The following is a 23,904-nucleotide window of genomic DNA, read 5'->3' on the forward strand; positions in this document are numbered from 1 at the left end:
AACTGAAAATACACGTCCCCATAAAAACTTTAACAGCCATGTTCACAGCAACATTATTCATAATAGGCAAAAAGTGGAAACAACCCAAATGTCCATTACAAAAGATGACTTTTCTTCCAAGTCCTCATAGTCTCCAGAATATATCATAGATGTCTAATCAAGCTTCCTATACTTTATTTTGAAGATCAAATCATAATAAACCAAGTCCCATGAACTACTATTTATCTGTGAAGTTATAAATCATTAACTTAAGAAAACAAGATTAGGATATGAGTCTTAAAAGAGATTTATTCCGTCATATAGTTTTTGCCTAAAACTATTTTTAATTCTGTATTTGTTATTTACACTTGGGTAAACAATATGTGATAAATTCATGAATAGAACATTATTCAGTGATAAAAAGGGATGAAGTGCTGTTACATGTGACAACACAGATGAACCTTGAAAACATTACACTGATCAGGAAAAAACAGACACAAAAGGTCACATATTATATGATTCCATTTATCTGAAATATCCAGAAGAGGTAAATCCTTAGGGATCAAAAGTAGATTAGTGAATGCCAGAAAATTGGAAAAGGAGGGAAATAAGGCTAACTACTACTAGGTATGGAGAATCTTATTGGGGAGATTAAAATGTTCCAGAAGTAGACAGCACAGATGGTTGCACAACATTGTGAGTACACTAAAAACCATTAAGTGTATACTTTAAAATGATGAATTTTATAGTATGTGACATATATCACCATAAAATATTTAAATATGGGGCCCCTGGGTGGCTCAGTGGTTGAGCGTCTGCCTTCAGCTCAGGTCATGATCCTGGGGTCCTGGGATCAAGTCCCACACTGGTCTCCCCGCAAGGAGCCTGTTTCTCCCTCTGCCTATGTCTGCCTCTGTCTCTTATGAATAAATAAATAAAATCTTTTAAAAAATATTTTAAATATTTGGAGAAATCCTTTCTCCAAATACAAGGATACCTAATGATTTAGAGAAAAAGCTAGAGCCAAAAGCTTTAGAGCACATTTATTTATAGTGAACAATAGTGTCATAAACTATACACCGCCCCAGTCTTTTTGGTTCACAAGATTTCTAAATAAATCAGGAAATACCAAGGAGCACTTAACTGATAGAAGCAATGATGGCCTACAGCATGAAGATACAAATAGACCAAACTGGACGTTGAAGTCAACGTTCTCTAGAATCCTCAGTTACAGAGGGAACATTTTCCTGGACGAAATGGGCATTTCATAGCTTGAGGATATTAATAATTTATGAAAAATAGATTGCAACGTATATTTGAATGAGGTACATACTTTGTGGGAAAAGCACTTCATTTCAGCTAAAAGCATCCCAGGTTATCAGGAAAATGAACAAGCAAACATTGAGAGTGTTATCCCTTTTCCACGATCATCGAATTCTTTTATTTGTCTGTCGCTGGCTAAAATTTGAAGCTCTAAATTCCATTCTCTCCTAGTTTTTTTTAAAGATCTTATTTATTTATTTATTTATTTATTTATTTATTTATTTATTTATGAGAGACAGAGAGAGAGAGGCAGAGACACAGGCAGAGGGAGAAGTAGGCTCCAGCCCAACGTGGGACTCGACCCCGGGACCACCGGATCACACCCCGAGCCAAAGGCATATGCTCAAACAGCTCAGCCACCCAGTCGTCCCCCATTCTCTCCTAATTTTACACCTGGGAATAAAGGTGAAGATAACCCTGAATTTATAAGAGGCCTTCATGCTCAAGTATTTACAAGAGTTGACTACAGAAAAATCAAGTGGGGGGAACACCTTCCATGAATTCGTCCACAAATAAACTGCTACTAGTCACTGGCACAAAGACCTCCGACTAAGTGAAATAAAGGTGAGTTAATGACAACTCAATGATGTCATGTGTTTCACTGACTTATTTCAATGCTAAATAATTTTATGAAGCGCAAACTGAGGTATCCGAACATTTTAAGAACTGCTTTTCTTTTTTTTTGAAGAACACATTTGAACATTTCCTTTCAGGAACTATTTTACTCTTTTGTAAAAACTTTGAATATTTCTTTTCTAGAACTCTTTTTCTTTTCTTCTAAGTCATGAAAACCTGTCCTCATAGTCTCTAGAATATGTCACAGGTGCCTAATCAAGCCTCCTATACTTTATTCTTTATTCTGAAAGTAAAATCATAATAAACCAAGTCCTATGCACTACTATCTATCCGTGAAGTTATAAATCATTAACTTAAGAGAACAAGTTTAGGATATGAGCCTTAAAAGAGATTTACTGGTTCCAAATATAGTTTTACTGGAACCAAATATAGTTTTTGCCTAAAATTATTTTTATTTTTGTATTTACTATTTAATGCCACAGGAGACGGTCTGCATCAGTTCACAGCCCCTCCCTGTTCCCATTAAACCTCCAGAAGTGACCATAGGAGCACCAAAGGCTAACACTGAAGGAGAACATCTCTCATGTTAAAATATAATTTTCTTCTTTTTTGTTAATTAAAATAACTGATGCTTTGCCTCAATTGTGTATAAAAGAGTGTTGCTTGAGTGGAATAAATACGGGAACATGTGTTACATATTAAAAAGGAATTATAGCAAATAAATCCAAAGTGTGAATGGAGATTTAACCAATCTATGGATAGGAAATATCATGATTTTCTAAATAAGGCTAGGTCACATTATTTTAAAAAGCTGAGCTTTTAAGTAATAAGAAATAATATTAAGATACTATGTAGAAACTTGGAAAGATGGAGGGCGGAGCACAAAATTAATTTGTACTGAATATTGTTGTTTTGACCATCATTCGTTATCATTCTAAAGCTCTACTGTGAATGAGGGATAGCTGGGAAAAAAAGTTTGACAATTTTAATGGTAATGAAGGGGGATCCCTGGGTGGCTCAGTGGTTTAGCACCTGCCTTCGGCCCAGGGCATGATCCTAGAGTCCTGGAATCAAGTCCTGCATTGGGCTCCCTGCATGGAGCCTGCTTCTCCTTCTGCTTCTCCCTCTGCCTATGTCTCTGCCTCTCTCTCTCTGTCCCTCATGAATAAATAAATAAAATCTTAAAAAAAAAAAGTAATGAAGTAAGAAAAATGCTTTAAAATTTTACCATATAAATGGAAAAAGAATTTATCCTGCTTGGCTATAGCTGCTATTACTACAGATCTGAAATATTTCATGCACCACTCTGATATGCCAAACCCAAAATTCAAACAGACTTCAATTTAATAACTGAAATGTTCTAAAGAGTATGAACACACATATAAATTGATACATTTAAAAAATACATATACAACAGTCCCTATTATAAAAATGTTTCACTGGAAAAAAAATTTGTCTATGCTCTTCTTCTAATAAAGCCTCAAAATACCTAAAATGTTTCCTATGATCATTTGTATGCAGTACAGGAGATTTGGAATACAAGTTTATTTCCTTCCTCCCTGTATCAGTTTTACATAGAATTTGTAAATTATACATACCTAATTATATGTATGAACAGATTCATATACATACAAAAAGTTATTATTATGTACTTAGTTTTATATCTGTAAGGAAAAACTTACCTATGATAGTCATTGTTATCAGAAAGAAGTTAGAATATGATTATTTTCAGTAGCACATAGAGTTCATCCTACTTACTGTTGAAGAGCCCAGTGCAGACTTTGGAGACCTAATTATTCCAGCAATTGAATGACGGATGGACTCAAATTTGGATAGCCTCTCCTTTCTTTCCTGGAAAGATACAGAAAGAAGTCTTCAGCAATGGTAAACTAGTTTATACAGTTATGCTGGGTAATTAGGTATTTATCCACAGCTCATTAAATACTAAATAAAATACAACATTAAAGGTGACATTAAAGGTGACAAATCATCAAATGCATATAAACTCTATAGTATTTTGGTCCCTCAATAAATGTCTTGATTTGGGGAAAAATAAGAAAGAAATAAAAATTCTTAAGAAAAGAGAAAAGAAGAAATGCAAAGGAAATCCATAGGGAACCAAGTATTAACATGCAGGTGAAAAAAAGAAAGACACAAGCTGTGAGGAACCAGTCTAATACAGATTTCAGAGTGTAGCTGTGAGGGATTTCCAAGGAAACAGTAAGAGGGGAAAAACAGGAGGAGAACTATATTGAACATATTTTTTTAAATAGTGAATTCCACTTAAGTAGCTAGGAACCTTCCCAAAGATCCACAGATCATGACGATGACGATGATGATGACACCACCAGAAGAGGACCACAAGAAAATTTAAAAAAGGATGAGGTGGTGGGAGAACTCCACTAAGGAAAGTCAATTCAGATTGCACTTGCTTTAGGAGGTATATTTCTGGGTATCATATATCACAATCGAAAGAAACTTTTCCTTAAAATTTCATATCTTTAGATCCATTTAACAAATGCAAACGAACAGCTAGGTAAGAGGGTAGATACAAAAGGAAATAGAACAAAAATGAGAACTAGGAGGTAATAAGGAAGGATTGTGAGGGCCTGTCAAATTTCTTTTTTTTTGTAAACATGTGTGAAACGTGGTTTGATTTCAGTAGTTTATTTTGGAGACAAAGCAGTGCAAGAGGCCAGCCACACTTTCCTGCTTCCCCGGGGCTCAGGATTGGACTAGGAAAGGCGCCGTACACACATTATAATCAGGGTTCAACACTCAAGTCGTGTAAATGTGGTTAGTCAGTCCTCACCCGACCCAGCCCTGCTTGATGGCGGTCACCACCCGGCCCTTCCTCTGCGGAGGGTGGGCGACCCCCCTGCCCCCACTGAACCTGAAGGTACTGCCTCACGCCCAGGCCTCACAGCAGCGTCCTCACCGGGCCACAAAGGATAGCCTGGAGGCCTCTCCCACCTTCTCCAAGTGAAGGGGTATCTGAAGGTCATGCTCACTGGGTCCTTTGCATTTTGCCTTGGTTCACCCTGTCCCAGGGCTGGTGAAGGCCCTCGCTGGCCACCTTCTCTACAGAAGGGCGGGTGGTGCGCCCACGGGCACCGTGGGAGGTGCCCGAGAGGCTGGTGGCATCTGCCGTGCATGGAGGAGGGGGTGACTGTTTCCTCACTCCTGGGGCCACAGCTCCCTTCATACTTGGCCGGCTTTGTGCTTGGGGCTTATGGTGAGTACAGGAGTGTGAGCGGGCCCACAGAGCGGGTGTCAGAAGATGTGAAGCGCAGAGGCAGCCCTCCTGGCCGTGGAAGCGAGCCTCAGCCACCTCAATGCTGGGGGATGCACTGCCCTAGGGTGACTTCTCAGGCAGGCAGGCCACACCACAGGGCACAGGGCATCCAGCCGGCCCGTCAGAGGTCTCTGGTCTCAACTGTTCATCACATAGGAGGACGCGGAGGCCCAGCAACCCCTGGGGTGATCTGTCCAGTCACAGCTCAAATCCTTGGCATGGGTAGGATCAGCCTGGGGCCCCTCCTGGGTCCCAGGAGCCATGTGTGGTCAGGGAGGGAGCCCCCCTTTGCAGGGCTGCATGGGACCCATGCTGAAGGGCCTGGAGGCCTAGGGTACCAGACGTGGAGACAGGAAGCCAATTAAGGCCTCGGCCTCCCCTGGGAAGCATCCTTTCTTGAGTGGGCCACAGGTGGACCGCAGCCCAGACCCTATGTGGGACCCCTCACCAAGAAAGGAGCGGGTGCACCTCCTGCTTCCTCTGGCTCCTGCTCTGGGGAGCAACACCCAGCAGCTCCCCTGGCCAAAGCGAGAGGCCCCGTTCCTCCCACAGCCGTGGAGGTGGCCAGCAGGAGGCAACAGAGACAGGGCGGGCCTGCATGCCGGGGGCTGGAGACGACAGGAGGAACCCCTTGTGCACTGTTGGCCAACAAGCGCCCAAGCAGGGGCGGCCCCCACAGGGTCCACAGCAGCCATGGAGACACACAGACGTGGACGTGCACATGCACTCGTACACACGTAGCAGCTGCACAAGCACTGGTCAATTTTCCAATAATGACAACATTTCAACTGTTTAATCAGCAGCAGACAAAAGAACTCAAGGTCCTATTGCCATGTCCTGGGTTTCAATATGTCTTCCAACAGTAGTGTGCTCAATTTTACGATCAGTGGAAAATAAGTAAAACAGGCCACAAATAACATCACTTGTTTCCTTTGTCCCTAACACCTAGAGGACGTGTCTCCACACAGTAAATGCAGACATTTTTAGCCATACGCTCTCTGATAAACATTGTAGTTTCTGAAATTCAACCTCTGTCTCTCCAATTGACTACTTCTACTTTATTTTTCATTCTAATGGTTGCAGTATGAATATTCTTATCATTCTACAAACATATATGCACGTTAACAATTTAATCTTATAATAACCTAACAGAACAAATGACCTCAACTTCTTTTTCATCATTACTTACATTACTAACTTGTTTACGATCTCATGTAAATCACTATCCATACCTCATTTTGATCACCTATGAAATGAAAAAGTTAATACAAACCTTCTTCTGAGCACAATTACAAGTTATTGCACGTGATTAAAAAGGAACATGTCAAAAGCATGTATATATTTGATAAAATCTACTTTAAAAGAGAAATCTTTACTATAGCACAAATGGCCATCACCTTAGGAATGTGAGCATACATTCTATAGGCTTAATCCTAGCTGTAGCTTCACTTTACTTTCTAGTAAAAATTCGTGTGCAGAGTCACAAGAGGCGCTGAAGGAAAGACAGCCTTGAACCACCGAAAGAATATAGTGAGACCTTTCTTTAATGCATGGCCAACTTCGACTTGGGTGTTTGGGGTTTTTTAAAAAATCTAATTCTGGGGGCATTGGGTGGCTCAGTGCATTAAGCATATGCTTTTGGCTCAGGTCATGACCCCAGGGTCCTGGGATCAAGCCCTGAGTCAAGCTCCCTGCTCAGTGGGGACTCTGCTTCTCCCTCTCCTTCTGCTCTTCTATTTCAAATCAATCAATCAATTAATCTTTTAAAGGATAAAAAATTTAAAAAAAAAAATCTAATTCTGGTGCTTGAGAAATCTTCCAAAAAGAAAAAATGTTTGGGAAGGTAAAACCTAATAAAAGGTTTACCCAGAATATGGAGAATAAAAGAGTTGGGGAGTAAGATACACACAGCAGTTGTATATTATATTATATTATATTATATTATATTATATTATATTATATTTGTTATATTATATTATGGTAACGCATGTATGCTTTGCAATATATTTATATGTAGTATACTCATAGTATGTAATATGTTTACAAATATTTATTTTTGGCATTATATATAGCACAGTATGTTTTTATAGAACAGTATAATTATATGTAGCACACATATTGGAAAGTACCGTCGAGGCTATAGTTTTCTACTTCCCAGCCTAATTTACTCATTTCTTCCTGTGGAGAATTTCTTGCCCCGACTCTGAGTGGCTGTGGAGAGGGCAGAAACATCAGTAGAAGCAGTAACGCTACTGCTGATCCTGCTGCTGCTACTACTGACAGGGAGAAGTGCTAACTTCACCTGTTTGGCAATGAGAGCACCAAACACCTCTTCTGCGAATTTAGACTCCTCCTCTGAGTTAATGCTTTGAAATACGGGAGACAGTAGGGTGCCGAGGAAAGAGTACCAGGAGAACTGAGAGGCACCGAGAGGTTATGCAGAAAAGTGGAAAGTTCAGGGGAGAGTTTTATGTATTAAAAAGCACTTTATTTGTCCATGATCAAATAATATGCACTGAAATGACAACAGGAATTCTCTTCGAGCTACATCTTGGGCATCAAACAGGAAAGAGAACCATTTCCCTCAAGACCGTTTGATAATACCAAAACAGAAACCAACACCAGTTAAGTCTACTGGGCAGGTCCGCGTGTGGCGCAAGGAAGACGTCAGAAAGTGCTTCCTTTATATTAAGTGATGAAGCATAATATACTACTGTGTGTTTGGGGGATATGATTAGTTACCAAATACCCCAAGACCCTTTCATTTAAAGTACTCTTTAAACAAGTTGATCTAAAAAATGAATTCTCACAAACACTAAGTAGACCTTCAGTTTCATACAGGAATAAGCAAATACAAATGAAATTTATAAACAATTTTTTAAAATTTTACAAAATTTATTAAAAAATTTTAATCCAGGATCCCTCGGTGCCCAGACTTCCACAAGTAAAACATGAGACTCACTTGCTAACGCTGGTCTATGCAGCATCATGTATCAGCGCTAAATTATGGCCTCATAATACTTCAGACTGTGCTGAATTCACTGACAAGTTGACTTTTGTTATTAATGATTTAAATGGCTACTTTTAGAAATTAAAAGGCTTCCTTTCAATTACCATGGAAACAGGAACTAATACTGCCTGTAGGCCGCCTAGGGCTGAGGCTGCACTCATTTTATCCCCCTCAAGACACGACAAGGTAAAGCGCTTCCTCCAGATAACAAACACGGGGATTCATTCAGGCAACAAGACGTCCGCTCATAGCAGAAGGACTTGGGGACCAGAGAAAGGGGACGATGTTATTAAATAATATTCTGAAGAGATGCCCAGGAAAACATTCGAAGTATAAATCTACCTTGAAAGAAAAGTTCTAGATGCACTTTCACATCTCATTCATGAATAGTGTTTCATTTTCATTATTTTAAAATTAACTGAAGGATTGGGGCGCCTGCAGGGCTCAGTCAGTTAAGTGTCTGACTCTTGGCTTCAACTCAGATCACAACCATGGGATCAAACCTCACTTCAAGATCCCTGCTCAGTGGGGAGTCTGCTTGATGATTCTCTCCCTCTGCCCCGCCCCTTCCCCCCCCCCCCCCCCCCGCCACACTCTCTCTCATTCTCTCCAATAAATAATCTTTTAAAAAATAATAAAATGGGGCGCCTGCAGGGCTCAGTGGTTGAGCATCTGCCTTCGGCTCAGGTCATGACCCTGGGGTCCTGGGATTGAGCCTCCATCAGGTTCCCCGGCAGGGAGCCTGCTTCTCCCTCTGCCTGTGTCTTTGCCTCTCTCTGTGTCTCTCATGAATAAACAAAATCTTTTAAAATAATAATAATAATAAAATAAAAACTAAAATTGACTGAAGGGTCTCACAATTTCTATCCCTTTCTCTCTGTCTTTCCATATATATATATGAAATTCCCTACATATATATAAATATATATGGAAATTTTTCATAATAAAGAGAAAACTTTCTTAATAATTAAAAGTTTTCGGGGATCCCTGGGTGGCTCAGCAGTATAGCGCCTGCCTTGCTCCAGGGCACGATCCTGGAGATTCGGGATCGAGTCCCACGTCAGGCTCCCTGCATGGAGCCTGCTTCTCCCTCCTCCTGTGTCTCTGCCTCTCACTCTCTCTATGCCTATCATAAATAAATAAACAAATCTTAAAAAAATAATAATAATAATAATTAAAAGTTTTCCTATTACCAATTTATAAAAAAAAGAACTCTAAGAAATAATACGTAGACTACTTGTAGTTCCAGTAAAAACTGTATCTATTAGGTTTTTAAATTACTCTTCACTAAAACTCCCAAACTGCAGTAAAACAGGCTGTCAGGCTACCTGCTTCCTTTGCTCGGTGAGGCAAGCACCTAAGAGGCAAGAACCAAAGCCTTGGTGAGTGGAGTAAGTGACAACAATCAGCCGCTCTTCCTAGTGACAGCCTAACTGGAGGGCAGAGCAAGTCACAAAGGAACGACTTTAACCGAAAAGCAGCTACCGGCTCTCAGGACAAGGCCGTGGAACGACACGCCGAAGTAGGAAGCATAAGGCCCCGATGTCTGAAGACATACCTGAGCAGAGTCTGGGCAAACGACCTCCCTAGCGTGTCTCGGTCTCTATCTCCTCATCTCAGGCTCCGGTGCCCACCGTCTGGCTCCCGTTCAGGTCACTGCCCTGATCATCAGAAGGACCCCACACGAGTTCCGCGTGGCGGGCAGCCCCGGAGGTACTTCCCTGGGGCGGTTAGTCACCCTCGGCCTCCGTGTCCCCAGAACTCGACCTCCGACGGATAGGTGAACGATAGTCAGAGGTGCCACTGGGACACTTTTTACCTTGATGATAAGTCATTAGAACAGGACCAAATATTCTTTCTCACAGCCATCTGTAAATAATCCCAATCTAATAACGTTCTGAAAAGGAACAAGGACAGTGATGATGTGGCCCCGGGGGCGCCGTCACATACACATTCAGACCAGGAGGCAGCAAGGATCAAGAAGGGGTAAGGACAGTCACGCTGCAGCTCCGGGCCCAGTGCCAAGCATCTCTGAGACTGCTTATGCAAAGCAGTCTTGAAATTGGGAGGGATTTTGTGAGAAATAACTACAGGGAAATTATAACCTCAGAGAAGATGGTCTCCTGAAAAAAAACTCGAGTCTGTTGATAAATGACTCCATAATGTAAATGAAATACTGCAAATATCGGTACGTCTTTCATAAAAGGAATGCATTTATAAATAAACAAATAACTTAGTCTTTTGCGGATGTTGATTTGCTGGGGGAGAATGAAGAATACACGGTTTTTATTCCCATCAGGATATAGAATTTAAGTACTGAAACAGTTTGTAAATGATTTATTTTAGCAATTGGGTTCTGACTGAAGACAAATCATTTTAGGAGTATTCGCTGCCTGGTAACCGAGTTTGTCATGCTGTTTTTCTTTGATGCTTGCATATTAAGAATATTTTTTTTTTTTAAAGAAAGACAGCCTGCTTGCCAAGTCAACCACTTTCATGTGCTGAAATAACGAAATTGGAAACCACACGTGCAAAAGGAATATTTGAATGATTATTCGGATTTTGTCTTAAAATAACAACGCAAAGAGAATTTACAGGACAAGAGAGTAGAGTTTGCTGAAACCCAGGTTGTAAAACATCATATGGTTCTTGCTTCCTTGAACGTGTGTATCTTAACTAAGATGATGTCTCTGAGGAAACAAGACCCAAGCAGGAGGCTATAATCAGCTCCTTTCTTGTTCAATATCTAAGTACTATTCATGTTCCAGGTGCTTTTCTCAAATGGATGAGCAAAATGGCTATAGATACTCTTTCCGTAAATTATCCAATAGTACAAAATGCACACCAACCTGTTTCCTTACGAGCACCTCACTGACTCCACATTTTAGGTGCTGATAGGCTCTGCTCAGTAAACAACTGTAAATCTCACTTTTTTTTTTTAATTATACTATTCTGAGTTAAATTATCGAGACTCAGTTGAGATACTGCCTTTATTTTTTTTTAAAGATTTATTTATTTGAGAGAGAGCGAGAGCGAGAGCACGCCCAAGTAGAGAGGAGGAACAGAGGAGAGGGAGAGAGGCTCTCAGGCCGACTTCCTGCTGAGCGTGGAGCCCAATGTGGGGCTTGATCTCATGACACATAATCCACAACCCGAGCCGAAATCATGAATCAGATGCTCAACCAACTAAGCACCCAGGTACCCCAAGATGCTGCCTTTAAAACAACGAAGGGGACATACTCATAAGGCAAGAAATTTATCTTCTTTGCTTAAACAAGGGACTTCTAAAACAGAGTGCATGATAATGAGAGGGAAAGTGATATGTCATTAGCGGTCCCTGTGTCTAATGATCAAGGCACTAGGCCAGCTGCAGCCACACCCTCACAAACTCCAAGCTTGCCACTCTATTTAACACCTTATTTCGGGCAGCCCAGTGGCTCAGCGGTTTAGCGCCGCCCTGAAGGCCTGGGGTGCGATCCTGGAGACCTCGGATCAAGTCCCACGTCAGGCTTCCTGCATGGAGCCTGCTTCTCCCTCTGCCTGTGTCTCTGCCTCTCTCTCTGTGTCTCTCATGATTAAATAAATAAAATATTAAAAAAAAAAATCCGTAACACCTTATTTTGATCAGGTCAAAATAACCCTATTGCCATTTCCTGAATAAGCTGCTCATGTCCTTCCAAAAGCAGCTTCCTCTCCTCTCTTTCCTACCTCTGCCTTCCATTTATTTCCCTTCTCCTCTCCTCCCTCTCTCCCCTTAACATAATAAATACTAATAAATATTAGCCATTATTATTTTAGCTTTATTAATACCGACAAGGACATCTCTAGGCTATCGTGAATGGCACTGCCAGAACCACGGATACACATGTACTTGAGTACCTGCTTTCACCTCTTTTGGGGATACGTGTAGGAGTGGAATCACTAGGTTTGGCCTTCTGAGGAACAGCCAAACTATTTTCCACAGCAGCTGAACCATTTTATATTCTCACTAGCAACATAAGAATCTTCCAATTTCTGCACATCCTTGTCGAAACTTGTTACTTTCCATTTTTCTGATCATAGCTATCCTAGTGGGTGTGAAGTACTCCTTGTCTTCATTTCTAAAGGACTTTTTTTTCTTTTTTTCCTGGTTACAGAATTCAAAGTTGATGTTTTTCTTTTTTTTTTTCTCCCCTGGCACTTTGTCTCGTCTCTACGGTTTCTGGTGTGAAGTCAGCTCTGATTCATAGCATTGTTCCTCTATACATAATAAATATTTTTCCCCGCCTGCTTTTATAATAGACAGGGATATAAGTAAATGTAATCTCATTTTAATTATCCTGCTTGGAGTTTGTTAAATTTCACGGACTTGTTGGTTGAAAGTGTTAGAAAACACTCAAACGTTATCTCTTCAGATGTTTTCTACTCCCATCTCTCTCTTCCACCCACCTTAGATTCTAATTACCTGTATGTTCGTCCATTGGTTATCACCCTATGATTTCAAATACTCTGCTTTTCTTTTTCTTTTTGTTTTCCATTGGGATATGTCCTATCAACCTATAATTACATCTCACTGATCCACTATTAATAATTCCACTTAATGAACTCCTTAGTTTTGATATATTTTTCATTTCCAGAATTCCATTTTTTATACATCCGTATCACTGCTGAAACACCCCATCTTTCATACACACTGCCATCTTTCCCACTAGATAGCTTAGCATTTTTGTAATAGCTATGTATGTAGTTTAAAGATTTTATTTATTTCAGACACAGAGAGAGAGTGGGGGGGGTAGGGGGGACAGGCAGATGGAGAAGCCGACACCACACTGCGCTGGGAACCTGACCTGGGGCTCCATCCCTGAGCCAAAAGCAAATGCTTAACGAGTGAGACACCCAGGAACCCCTTGTAATAGTTGTATTAAAGACCATGATAACTCCAATACTTAGGCCACCTGTGTCTGTTTATTTTCTTAGCCGTAAGTCCCATTTCTTATTTCTCTGTTTCACTTTTGAGTGTGTCATAGAATTTTTTATTGTGAGCCGAATGGTTTTGTATAAAAGAACTGCAGAATCTGAATTCAATAAAGAGGGACGCGTACTCCTTTTACTCTCGGGCTGCTAGACTGGGACTCGGTAATAAGTTGGGTCTGGCCTTTGCTGCAGCTTGAGTTTGAATCAGTTCACCACCAGCTTTAAACACTCTGAGAGCTAGATCAGTTTTCCTTCAGCTAAGAATGGAATCTGAGCCCCGGCAAGATTGCAATATCCTGGCTAAGCTTCAAAGTCCGTCCACCAGCTTCAGGAACTAGAGGAGACCTCTCCAAGCTTTGCAGCCTCTTCGCGGGAGCCGGGGAGGCGTGCTAGGGAGGGGCACCCACGACTTTATGCATCTAAGAAGATAACTTTCAGCCCTTTTGTATGGTCTCTTGTGCTTTCCATATCTGGATACAGAAATTCATCTGCATTTTTATTAAGACAAGCAATCTACCAGTCATCATTTTATTGACCTTTATTCACAAACCAAGAAAACACACAGACACAATTTAAGGATCTTCAGTATGACCAAGGAAAGGCCACTATTAATTCATCAAAAGTTACAGACTTGTATTTGACTACTATTTTCCAAAGCAGTCAGTTACCACAAAAGGCCTTCGGAATTCAAGCCTCTATTCCTCAGAAGATCATTTAAAGGGTTAAATTCCAAATATCTACAGAGTCTTCATTCTTATTATTTCCTTTTGATTGGTTTTCTTTTGTTGATTGCTTTTGAGGGATAGGGAAAATGAATTTGACTGATTTTTGTATCCGGGGCAGAGGACCTTAGAAGGGTACTATAAAGTCTACTATGTACATACTTCAGTTTTGTATGAACTATGTTTTAAGTTTTTAATTTCATCTAAAAAGTTCCCTGAGGGGCCCCTGGTTGGTTAAGTGTCTGCCTTTGGCTCAGGTCATGATCCCAGGGTCCTGGGTCAAGCTCCACATTGGGCTCCCAGCTCCGTGAGGAATCTGCTTCTCCCTCTGCCCTTCCCTCCTCACTCATGCTCATGGTCTATCTCAAATAAATACATACAATCTTAAAAGAATAGAATAGAATAGAATAGAATAGAATAGAATAGAATAGAATAGAATAGAATAGAATAGAAAAATAAAAAATAAAAAATAAAACATAAAACATAAAAATAATAATAAAATAAAACATTTCCTGAATGGTCTGGCTTCTTAGTATTCTCACAGTGCACATGAATCAATAATCCTGTTATCTATTCAGCGCTCCTTTCATTACTGGAACTAGTAATTGGGAATGTTTGGAGTTTTAAGGCCTCAGTCAAAATTTTACTTACTAGAATGGAATCAGAAACTTTGGGACCTAAAAGAATATCCTGAGACTTAATTTTAAAAATAAAAAATAATTTTTGAGACACCTGGGTGGCTCAGTGGTTGAGCATCTTGCCTTTGGCTCAGGTCACGATCCTGAGATCTGGGATGGAGTCCCACATCGGGCTCCCTGCAGGGAACCTGCTTCTCCCTCTGCTTATGTCTTTGCATCCTCTGTCTCTCTCATGAATAAATAAAATATTTTTAAAAAACAAAACAAAATAAAAAATAATAACATTTTAACGTTATTTAACATTTAACGCTTTAACAAAAGAAAACCAAATCGAACGGAAATAATAAGAATGAAGACTCTTTAGGTATTTGGAATTTAACCCTTTAAATGATCTTCTGAGGAATATAGGCTTGAACTCCGAAGGCTTTTTGTGGTAATTGACTGCTTTGGAAAACAGAAGTCAATAATAACAGGAATGTGGTGCTTATAATATTGTATTTCTATTATCAACAAATAAAATCTGGCTGGGAGACCTGTGTTAGAAAGAAGGCAATCAGGTTCCAGGCATTTGCCTCACCCTTGACCTTCCGAGAGAAGCTGCTAAACCATGGGACTATTGGTTGTGACTGCCTGAGAATAAAGTCAATACAACAGAGGGTGGAGCTGAAAAATGACAGATAAATTCTTGATGACGTGGTTTGAATCTCTGGATATATCTACATATGTGAGTAAACAAACTCTCTTATGTGTTTTATCTCTACTGCCTTAGTTGACTGTTACATGGAACAAATACAGAGTTTCCTAGACTATCCACTAGTAACTGAGGATTTCCAATAAGGAATTACAGAAGTCACAATTTTCACTCACCAAATAATAACCTAACATATGCTTTAGACATATATTTACTTTTAATAGGAACACAAATCTTCTAATATTGAAATAATTAACATAAACGTAAAACTTCTTTGTAAACAACACTGTGTTGTCTTATGGTGTGATAATTACTTTTACTTACTCCTATTAATTTAAGAGTTTCAGGAGCACCTGTGTGGCTCAGTGGGTTAAGCAGCCAACTCTTGATTTTCATTCAGATCAAGATCCCACAGTCCTCAGCAGGGAGTCTGCTCCTTTTCCCTCTCCCCTGCCCTCGCCAAATAAATGAATAAATCTTTAAAAACAAAACAGTTTCAGCACATGACATATAAAATAATTGCTTACATGTTTGGAAAAACCCTAGTTTGGATGATTAACAGATGTTATATCGCAAAAGGTTCGGTAGTCCCATGGATTTTAGAACTGCCCCATGAATCAAATTTAAACAGGTTTCTTAAATGCAGTATGTCTCAGGGCCTTAATAACACATGTATTCTTATTTTTGGAGGAAATATTTATTCTGCAAGATTCACTTCAAGAAATGTTGTCACAAAGCTTTCATTTCCTTCTACTTCACATTAGTCAGGGCTTCTTCATGGATATTGCCATCATATATAACAGATGCAAATTAACAATTAAAGCGCCTCTCTTTCTGGCCACAATCTTTTATCTCATCAGTTTGCTTTCAACCAGTACCACGATGACCACTTTTTAGCCTCCCTGGACCCTAAGGCTTTGAGTCTCCTTGTTTTACCCAACGAATCACCTTTTCTTCTCCTCTAATGAGATACCATAATATATCATTCTAATGATACTCTTGCCAATATTCCAATATTCTAAATTTCCTTGCTGTCCTAGCTCTTAGTTGTCCCCATGTAGCAAACCCCAACCCTGGATACTTGGGTAGTTCCAACTATCTCTCTGAGCACACATTCAAGCAATTCATTATTGCAGGAGAGAATCACATGATTCTTAACTTCAAATGGGCCTGAAATATCTGACAATACATCTACATTTCTCTGGCTAATGCACTTCTTGTTCTCCTAATGATTATTAACCATCTCAAATATTTCCCACTTTTCTTGTGTTTGAAACTGCTTCATTCTAACCCCTCCAGCCTCTTTAGAAAGAAACTATAAGCCTGGAACCACTTCATCTTGCCTTCTCAAATCTACAAATCTATTACTTCTCTGCCCTTCTAATTTGGTTCACCATTTGGAAATATGGAGCTGTCTCCTATCTATGGCTGACCTTTCTACTAATACTTTGTATCTCACCCCCTCCCGCTCTTCCAAGAACCTTCAACCTTAACAAGAACTCCACAGATCTGTCTTTGAAAATTTGTTTTTTCCTATCCAACAACTTTTATATATATTTAAGTTGCTGTTATAAGGGAAAAAAGAGAGAAGTAGTAAGAGAGAAAGAATGGAGATGTGTAGGGAGGGAGGAATGAAGAGAGGAAGGGATGAACCTCTCCCGTCACCACACATCCTCCTTCTCCTGCTGCTGCTGCTTATTCTCCATAAACAAAATTCCTAAAAGAGTTCTCTATGCTTCCTATCTCCATTTTCCTCTCCTCCTACCCATTCCTCAATCTGTTCCCATTGGCTTTCATCTCATCACTCAAGCAAAACAAATGCTTTTAGTAAACTAACAAACTCTATTTTACTAATCCAACAGAGATATTTCTTACTTACTGTACCTGACCTCTTGGGAGAATCTTCCTCTATTTTCCATATACTCCTACATGAAACATTTATTAACCTGATGTACTCTCCCCCAACAGGCATAACATGGTCATGTTATTCTAAGATCTATTGGCTCAGGTCTCCTCTTTCCTCACGCCATACTTCCTCCCTGGGTAATATTTAACATGTGCCAACTTCACCACCTAAGCCAAGCCTACTCAGAATTTCAATCTCCAAATCAGACTTTACCATGGAGCTCTAAACCTGTGTATATCAAAACATCCATGTGAGTTTTCTACTAGAGAAGACAGAAAAAGTCAACACCTTTCATGCTGAATTCCTAACCCCCAAACAGCCCTTTTTTGGGGGAGTTTCTCATTCCAACGAATGGTACTAATCATTCTGTTATACAAACCAGGTATCTGGAAGCCCAAACTCATACTCATGATATGTATTCCAAAGGTCAGAGGGCTTTATCAGATTTTTATTCCAATTATCTAAATATTAAATAAATGCTACATATTTTTTAAAGATTTATTTATTTGTTTTACAGAGTAAGACAGAAAGAGAGAGCACAAGTGGAGGAGGGGGTGGAGAGGGAAAAGAGAGAATCTCAAGCAGGCTTCCGCTGAGTGTGGGATTGAACCCACAGTGTGGGATGGTCGTGGGATTGAACCCTGAGTCCATGATCTGAGCCAAAATCAAGAGTCAGACATTTGGCCAGCTGAGCCACCCAGGCACCCCAAATAAATGCTACATATTAATGACATATTTAAGCAAGACAGTAGCTATCAGACATCATGTAACAAATAGACAAAAGGGTACATTTATTTGAACTACTCTTGTACTAAAGAACCTCAAAGGACTTATATGAAAGAAACAAAACTGATAGACTCAAACTTAACCAGGCATTCCAATTACACATAACATTCTAACTCAAACAGACTTTAGGAAATCTGTAGTTACCTTTATTTAAATCTTGGGAAATCCTCAAAAACAACAGAAGAATATACTGGGAGTTAAAATATTTTTTTCTTTTAGCATTTTTCAAAAAGATTGATTCCTGTAAGGATTTTGATTTGCAAACTAGCTAATTGTGTTTATAAATAGCTCAAAATTTTGGTACAAAGAACATTTAGCTTATTAAAAACAGGTTCAGGAATGGCATAATATATGTATCTAGAAATAAAACTATTGTTTTAATCATAATTTGCCAATTAAAGTTAAACACTACTTCCAGGACTTACTTTTTATCAAATATGAAGCCTAGAATCTCAGCACCCAGTTTCTACTCCTTACATAATAGGCTCTAATCTGCTTAAGTTAATAAAGCACCCACTGGATATACTGGTATTTTCATAAGTTCATTAACTATTTCATTAATAGGCAATGAGCAGTGTAGAGTCAACAAAAATGAATAACACACTAAACTACTGGCCCAGAGCAGTTGGGCTTGAAATCAAGAATATCTTTGATTAGGTGTGAACATTTAAACCACAGTTTTTCATCTGAAAACTAAAAATGGGTATTCACCATATAACCATATCAAAGTTTCACGAAATTATTAAAGGTACAGCAATGCCCATTATTATTTAAAATGGTATTTTTTATGAAGCAGAATCATTGAAGAAAAAGTCTAAAGACTGATAATTTGAACATTCGCTAAATCCCTTTGCTCTTACTGAATTCCCCAGCCATTTCATAACTAGCTTTGCCCATCTCTGTCCTTACAGAAAAGAATACTGCAATCTATACCTATTGGAGATGCTCATAGAAAAAAATAACAAATCTCATTTTCACCCATCAGCAAAGGTTCTATATAGCTCTGACGACAGAGCTCACTAAACCCTTAAACAAAGCCTCTCTGGAAAGGTTTCCTGCCGCTAACTCGTTTAGAGCAAAAGCTTGTGAAGATTCTAATAAAGTATCTGAAAAGTTCTGAATGGTACTTCAAAATTTTTATTCCTGATGAGTTTTCCACCCCACAACATCCTTTTTGGCTCTGATTATATATTTTCTGAATCAAGATGTAATTAAAGTAAAAAACTGATTTGTTGAATTAGATGTAGCAGCACTGAATATGGAGAGGCTCTATTTTATTAAAAGAATGGCCACAGGGAGTATATATTCTTATGCATGTCTTGATTAAATTTCCCTACACTCACATGACCTACATATCTTATAAAGCATAACGTTTGCAGGAACCATAATTGTTCTTCACTATTTCAGTTCTTTGTCAGGTTAGCTCTTCTATTTCAAGATCTATACTGTAAATATTCTCTCCTTGCCAAGCTTTATAAAGCAGATGCAACGTGTTTTATCTGAGAGTCAGAAAAGGTGAGGGAGAAGAAACTTTCCTGTAAAGAAGGAGAAAAGCTGCTGTAAATATTTGTAATGTCTTGTTGTAATCAGATGGATTCACAATTTCTAGAATGGGTAAGAAAAAAGAGAAGGTTGTTCAGAGCCAATCTAGGCCCGTTTAACACTAGCTGCTATGCCCGAGAGCCCACGGCAAGCTCAGCAGGTTTTTTTTTTTTTTTAAACATATCCAAGGGAATTTGAATAATATTCTATACATGTAGGGCATTTGATTCTAATATATACTTTCATAGCCCTAGACACTGCAAAAATTCTTCCAAAGCCCCAAAATACCATCTAGCCATAATCAACCAGAGCTTTTCAGAAGTCAAAATTCACTCCTCAGGGCATATTTTAAACCTCCTTAATTCCTGATAAACTCACAATAGGCATTTAAAATGCCAAGAACGTAAAGAACTTTATCTCTAACTGATGTGATGCTGAAAGAAGACAGGTTTTACTTTTTCTAAATTTCAATGTAAGGAAAAAATATCAATGATTTCCTTAGCCATAGTCTCATAGAAATTGTAATTTATATTATTTTTCTATTCTTTTTTTTTTTTAAGATTTTATTTATTTATTCATGAGAGACATAGGCAGAAGGAAAAGCAGGCTCCATGCAGGGACTTGATCCCGGGACTCCAGGATCATGCCCTGGGCCGAGGGCAGGCGCTAAACCGCTGAGCCACCAAGAGATCCCCTATTTTTCTATTATTTCTAACCAGAATATCTTTGCATAGCTATGCTTTATTCCAAGTAAAATCCTGATCTTTTAGTACTACTACTCAAACTGTAGTTTAGTATCTATATAATTCACTGACAGATACGTGATATTTCATTTGAAATAACACCAAGAGAAACAACAATTCTATAAGGATGACCCTTAATTAAACAATAATCCTCAACACCAAAAAAAAAAAAAAAAAACTAAGAAAGGAATCTGTAGTTTCTTTCTCATTAAGAAACAAACAAACACACACACACACACACACACACACACACACACACCAGATGCAATATAAAAGCATTACTGAAAAGCACCTTAGCTTCCTTCCTTTATGCTTCATCTTATAAAATAAAGCAGATTAAGTTAACTGAGGAAAACTATACAAAAACAGCACACAATTAGGGCATACTCTGTCAACGGGTGAAAGGCCAACGACACCTACAACGATCAATCTCAATGCTGGTTTAGTAGCCCAACTAAATTATACTTTATTTTCCAAAGAGAGTTCTAAAATTATCTGACATAATTCAGCAATTGAAATAATTTCTTAAATTAAGGATAGCCAAGCCCTTTTTGGACTGAAAAATTATTACGGCAAATACCACCTCTTACTCCACATTCTATGAACTTTTCTCAATAGCAACAATTTTCCCCAAAAACTATCTTTTTTCTAAGCACCTGTTTCACCACCACCTTTATATCCTCACTAATGGCCTCACTTCTCTTCACAGAAAATAAAAATGAAAATTCGGGCAGGAATTCTTCGGACTTTGTTTCTTCCTCATCCTCCCACTGACGATCGTAACCCCCATCCCACCCGGCTGGTTGAGGGACCCCTGTCCCCCTGACAGCGCTCTCCAGCCTGCTCTCTCTTTCCTGCTGGGGGAAAGAACTGGGATCTATCAGGGAGTCCTCTCTCCCCTGGAGGCTCCCCCTGCCTTTTATGGGTTCTTTGCTTCCAACACTATAAAAAAAAAAAAAAAACTAAACTAACGAAACCTAAAATCTTATTAGCAATGAGCAACGAATATTATATAAACCTGAAGAATCACTGACCTCTACCTCTGAAACCAATAATACATTATACATTAATAACTGAATTTAAATAAAAAATAATACATTATACATTAATAACTGAATTTAAAATAAAAATGTTTTTAAAAATCTTACCAGATTTTAGTTTGCTCATAAATCATTTAGATTGCCCATAGATCATTATTCTAATGTTCCCCTCCCTCCAAAATTTAGCTACCTGAAAGTGCAACTGTAGGAAAGGAAAAAAAAATTATATAACCAATATAACCATGTCGGCTTATTCCTTATTATCTACTTGCTTCTCATCTCACTGGCTCCATTTGCCACCCCCCCACCCCACCAACCCCCATACAACTTCAACATCACTAAACTTTTTATCTACTTTATTTGGCTTTTCCCCAGAACATTTTCCAGTAGGAGCCTTCCCTCTTTTCCCTAGGCTTCAGTGACATCGTTGTCTCTTGGTTTTTCTCCCATCTCTCCAACTGCTCTACCTCATTGTCTCTTACAACATCCTTTTTCATTGCCTGCCTTTTGAATGCTGATGACACAACCTTCCTATCCTTGGCTAGCCTCTCTTTTCTTCCTCCCTACTTGGACATATTTATCTCCAACACTTCAGTTACCATCTACTTGATGATCATTCTGAAGAGCTGCATCTCAAGGCCAGACCTCTAGCTAGGACTCATTAGCCTTACCCACATCTACTCTATTTCTCTACCTATGATCCTTACTTTTGTGGGCTGCACAAAGAAATACAAAAATTCTCAATACAGAAATCTGAAGGCCAATCTTTAACTATTTTTATTCCTCATATCCAGATTTGTATCCGTAAAGTAACCCTAAAACCAGTCCCCTTCTTTCAGTACTCCACGGCATGACTAGTCCAGGCATCAGCAATCCTCCTGGATTGCTCTTTGCTACAGTTCCCTACACAGCCCTTGCAGAGCTCTTTTAGAAAGGTAAACCAGATCCTTTTACTTTGCTGCTTAACATCTTTGAATGGCTCTCCCGTTGAGTTCACCATAAAATCCCAATTCACACATAAAGGTTCTTCTGTAATATAGCCCCTACAGACTTAATTTAATCCCCCCCTTTCACCATTCCACCTTCCATGCCTATAATCTAGTCATATATATAAATACTGAAGATTTAGAATGCACAATATTTTCACTTCCCTGAGCAATATGTGATGCGTCTTCCCTTTTCCTGAAATACTGTCCCACTTTTTTTTTTTTTTTTTTTTTTTGATGTGTGTTGGTGGCAGAGGGATGGCAGCAGTGGCTGGATACCGCTTACCCATCTTTAAGACCCAATGCAGACATCCAAAATTCTACCCTGAGATCAGGCCCCCAAAATCTAGAGCACCCTTCTATGTACTCTGATAGTATTTACACTTACAGAACTCATCACACTTTTGTTATAATTATCTCTTGATTTGTCGTTCACTAAACTGTGAGCTCCTTCAAGATAGGGCTTTATCTCATTTAGTTTTATATATGAAGCTAAGACAGTGCAGATGGCATACTGTAGTTTGTAAAATGGCCACAACAATATTTCCAACGCACATGTTCTTATAATAAAGACTCTGAAACTCCTTGCATTGAGAAGTGGGGTCTGTGTTCCCTACGCTTGAATTTGGGCAGTCACATGACTGTTGTAGAAGTGATACTACTGCAGGACTTCCAAAGCTAGGTCATAAAAATAGCGTCCTCCTAGTTCTCTTGGGACACATTCTTAAACCCAGACACCCCAGCTAAAAGGAAGCTCAAGCAATTCACGGAGAGATGCTACAAGGAGGTGAACAGAGCTTAGTTGGGCTCCTAGCCACCAGCATCCAAACTGCCAGTCGTGTGAGAGAACCATATTGGAAGTAGATCCTGGGGCCTCTAGTCCAACTGTTCCAGCTGACAACATATGGAGCTGGGATAAGCCTTCTGTGTGGAACTCTTCCAAAATGGAGATTCATGAGCAAATTAAAGGATTATTATTGTTTTAAGTCTCCAAGTTTTGTGGTGATCTGGTACATAGTAATAGATAGCCAGAACAGTGCCTGTCACACAGAACACAGACACACACGTACACACACTGCACACAGACGCACAAAGTTCGGTCAATCAGTGAGTGAATTTTCCAAATCAAACATGCTACATAAGTTAGATTTGGTGGATTTAGCAGAACAATTGCCAAATATTCTAATTAGGATATTTATATTATCTTAGCCTTTTTATCATAGCCTTTTTTTATTATAAAAAATAGATTTAGAAAATCAAACAAAAAAATATGTAGCTTACAGTAAATACTCTGTAATTAGCATCAAGCCTGATATACAGAACTTTACCAAATACTGCAGAAGGCCTCCATGTGACCCCTTCTAATCATAACCACCTACATCCCTTCCTCCAAAGGAACCACACTATCATGACTTCTGTAGTAATCACTCATTTGCATTATTTTTAGTCTTATTTTTAGGCTTTTGTGTATATCCCTACACACTATAGTTTAGTTTTGATGATTACAAAAAGTTTTATTCAATGTATCTTTAAAGCATCTTTTTAGTCTGTAAGTTCCTTCTTCAGCCCTCTATTTTCCTTATAATATAGCTGTTTAAAAACCCAGCCCCTTGACAGTTTGCCACATCCTGTATTTTGAGGATTTCGTTTCTTGGGGCAGTCCAACATGCCCTCTCTCCTCTTTCCTATAAATTGGGATCAGAGGCTAGGTCAG

The 23,904-nt window shown here is 39.1% G+C and overlaps 1 protein-coding gene across 9 annotated transcripts in view; it reads right to left on the minus strand.

The window, feature by feature from the left end:
* The window catches only part of FER (FER tyrosine kinase), a 434,834-nt gene that overhangs the window by 244,547 nt on the left and 166,383 nt on the right, over window positions 1–23,904 (minus strand). For all 9 annotated transcript variants that reach the window (XM_025992805.2, XM_072736632.1, XM_072736630.1 and 6 more), the window contains one exon: window positions 3,637–3,729. In XM_025992805.2, the coding sequence (XP_025848590.1) occupies window positions 3,637–3,729 (93 nt within the window). The remainder of the gene's footprint in view (window positions 1–3,636; window positions 3,730–23,904) is intronic.

The sequence above is a fragment of the Vulpes vulpes genome, chromosome 14 (genome assembly GCF_048418805.1).
Source record: "Vulpes vulpes isolate BD-2025 chromosome 14, VulVul3, whole genome shotgun sequence".
NCBI classification, from domain to species: Eukaryota; Metazoa; Chordata; class Mammalia; order Carnivora; family Canidae; genus Vulpes; species Vulpes vulpes.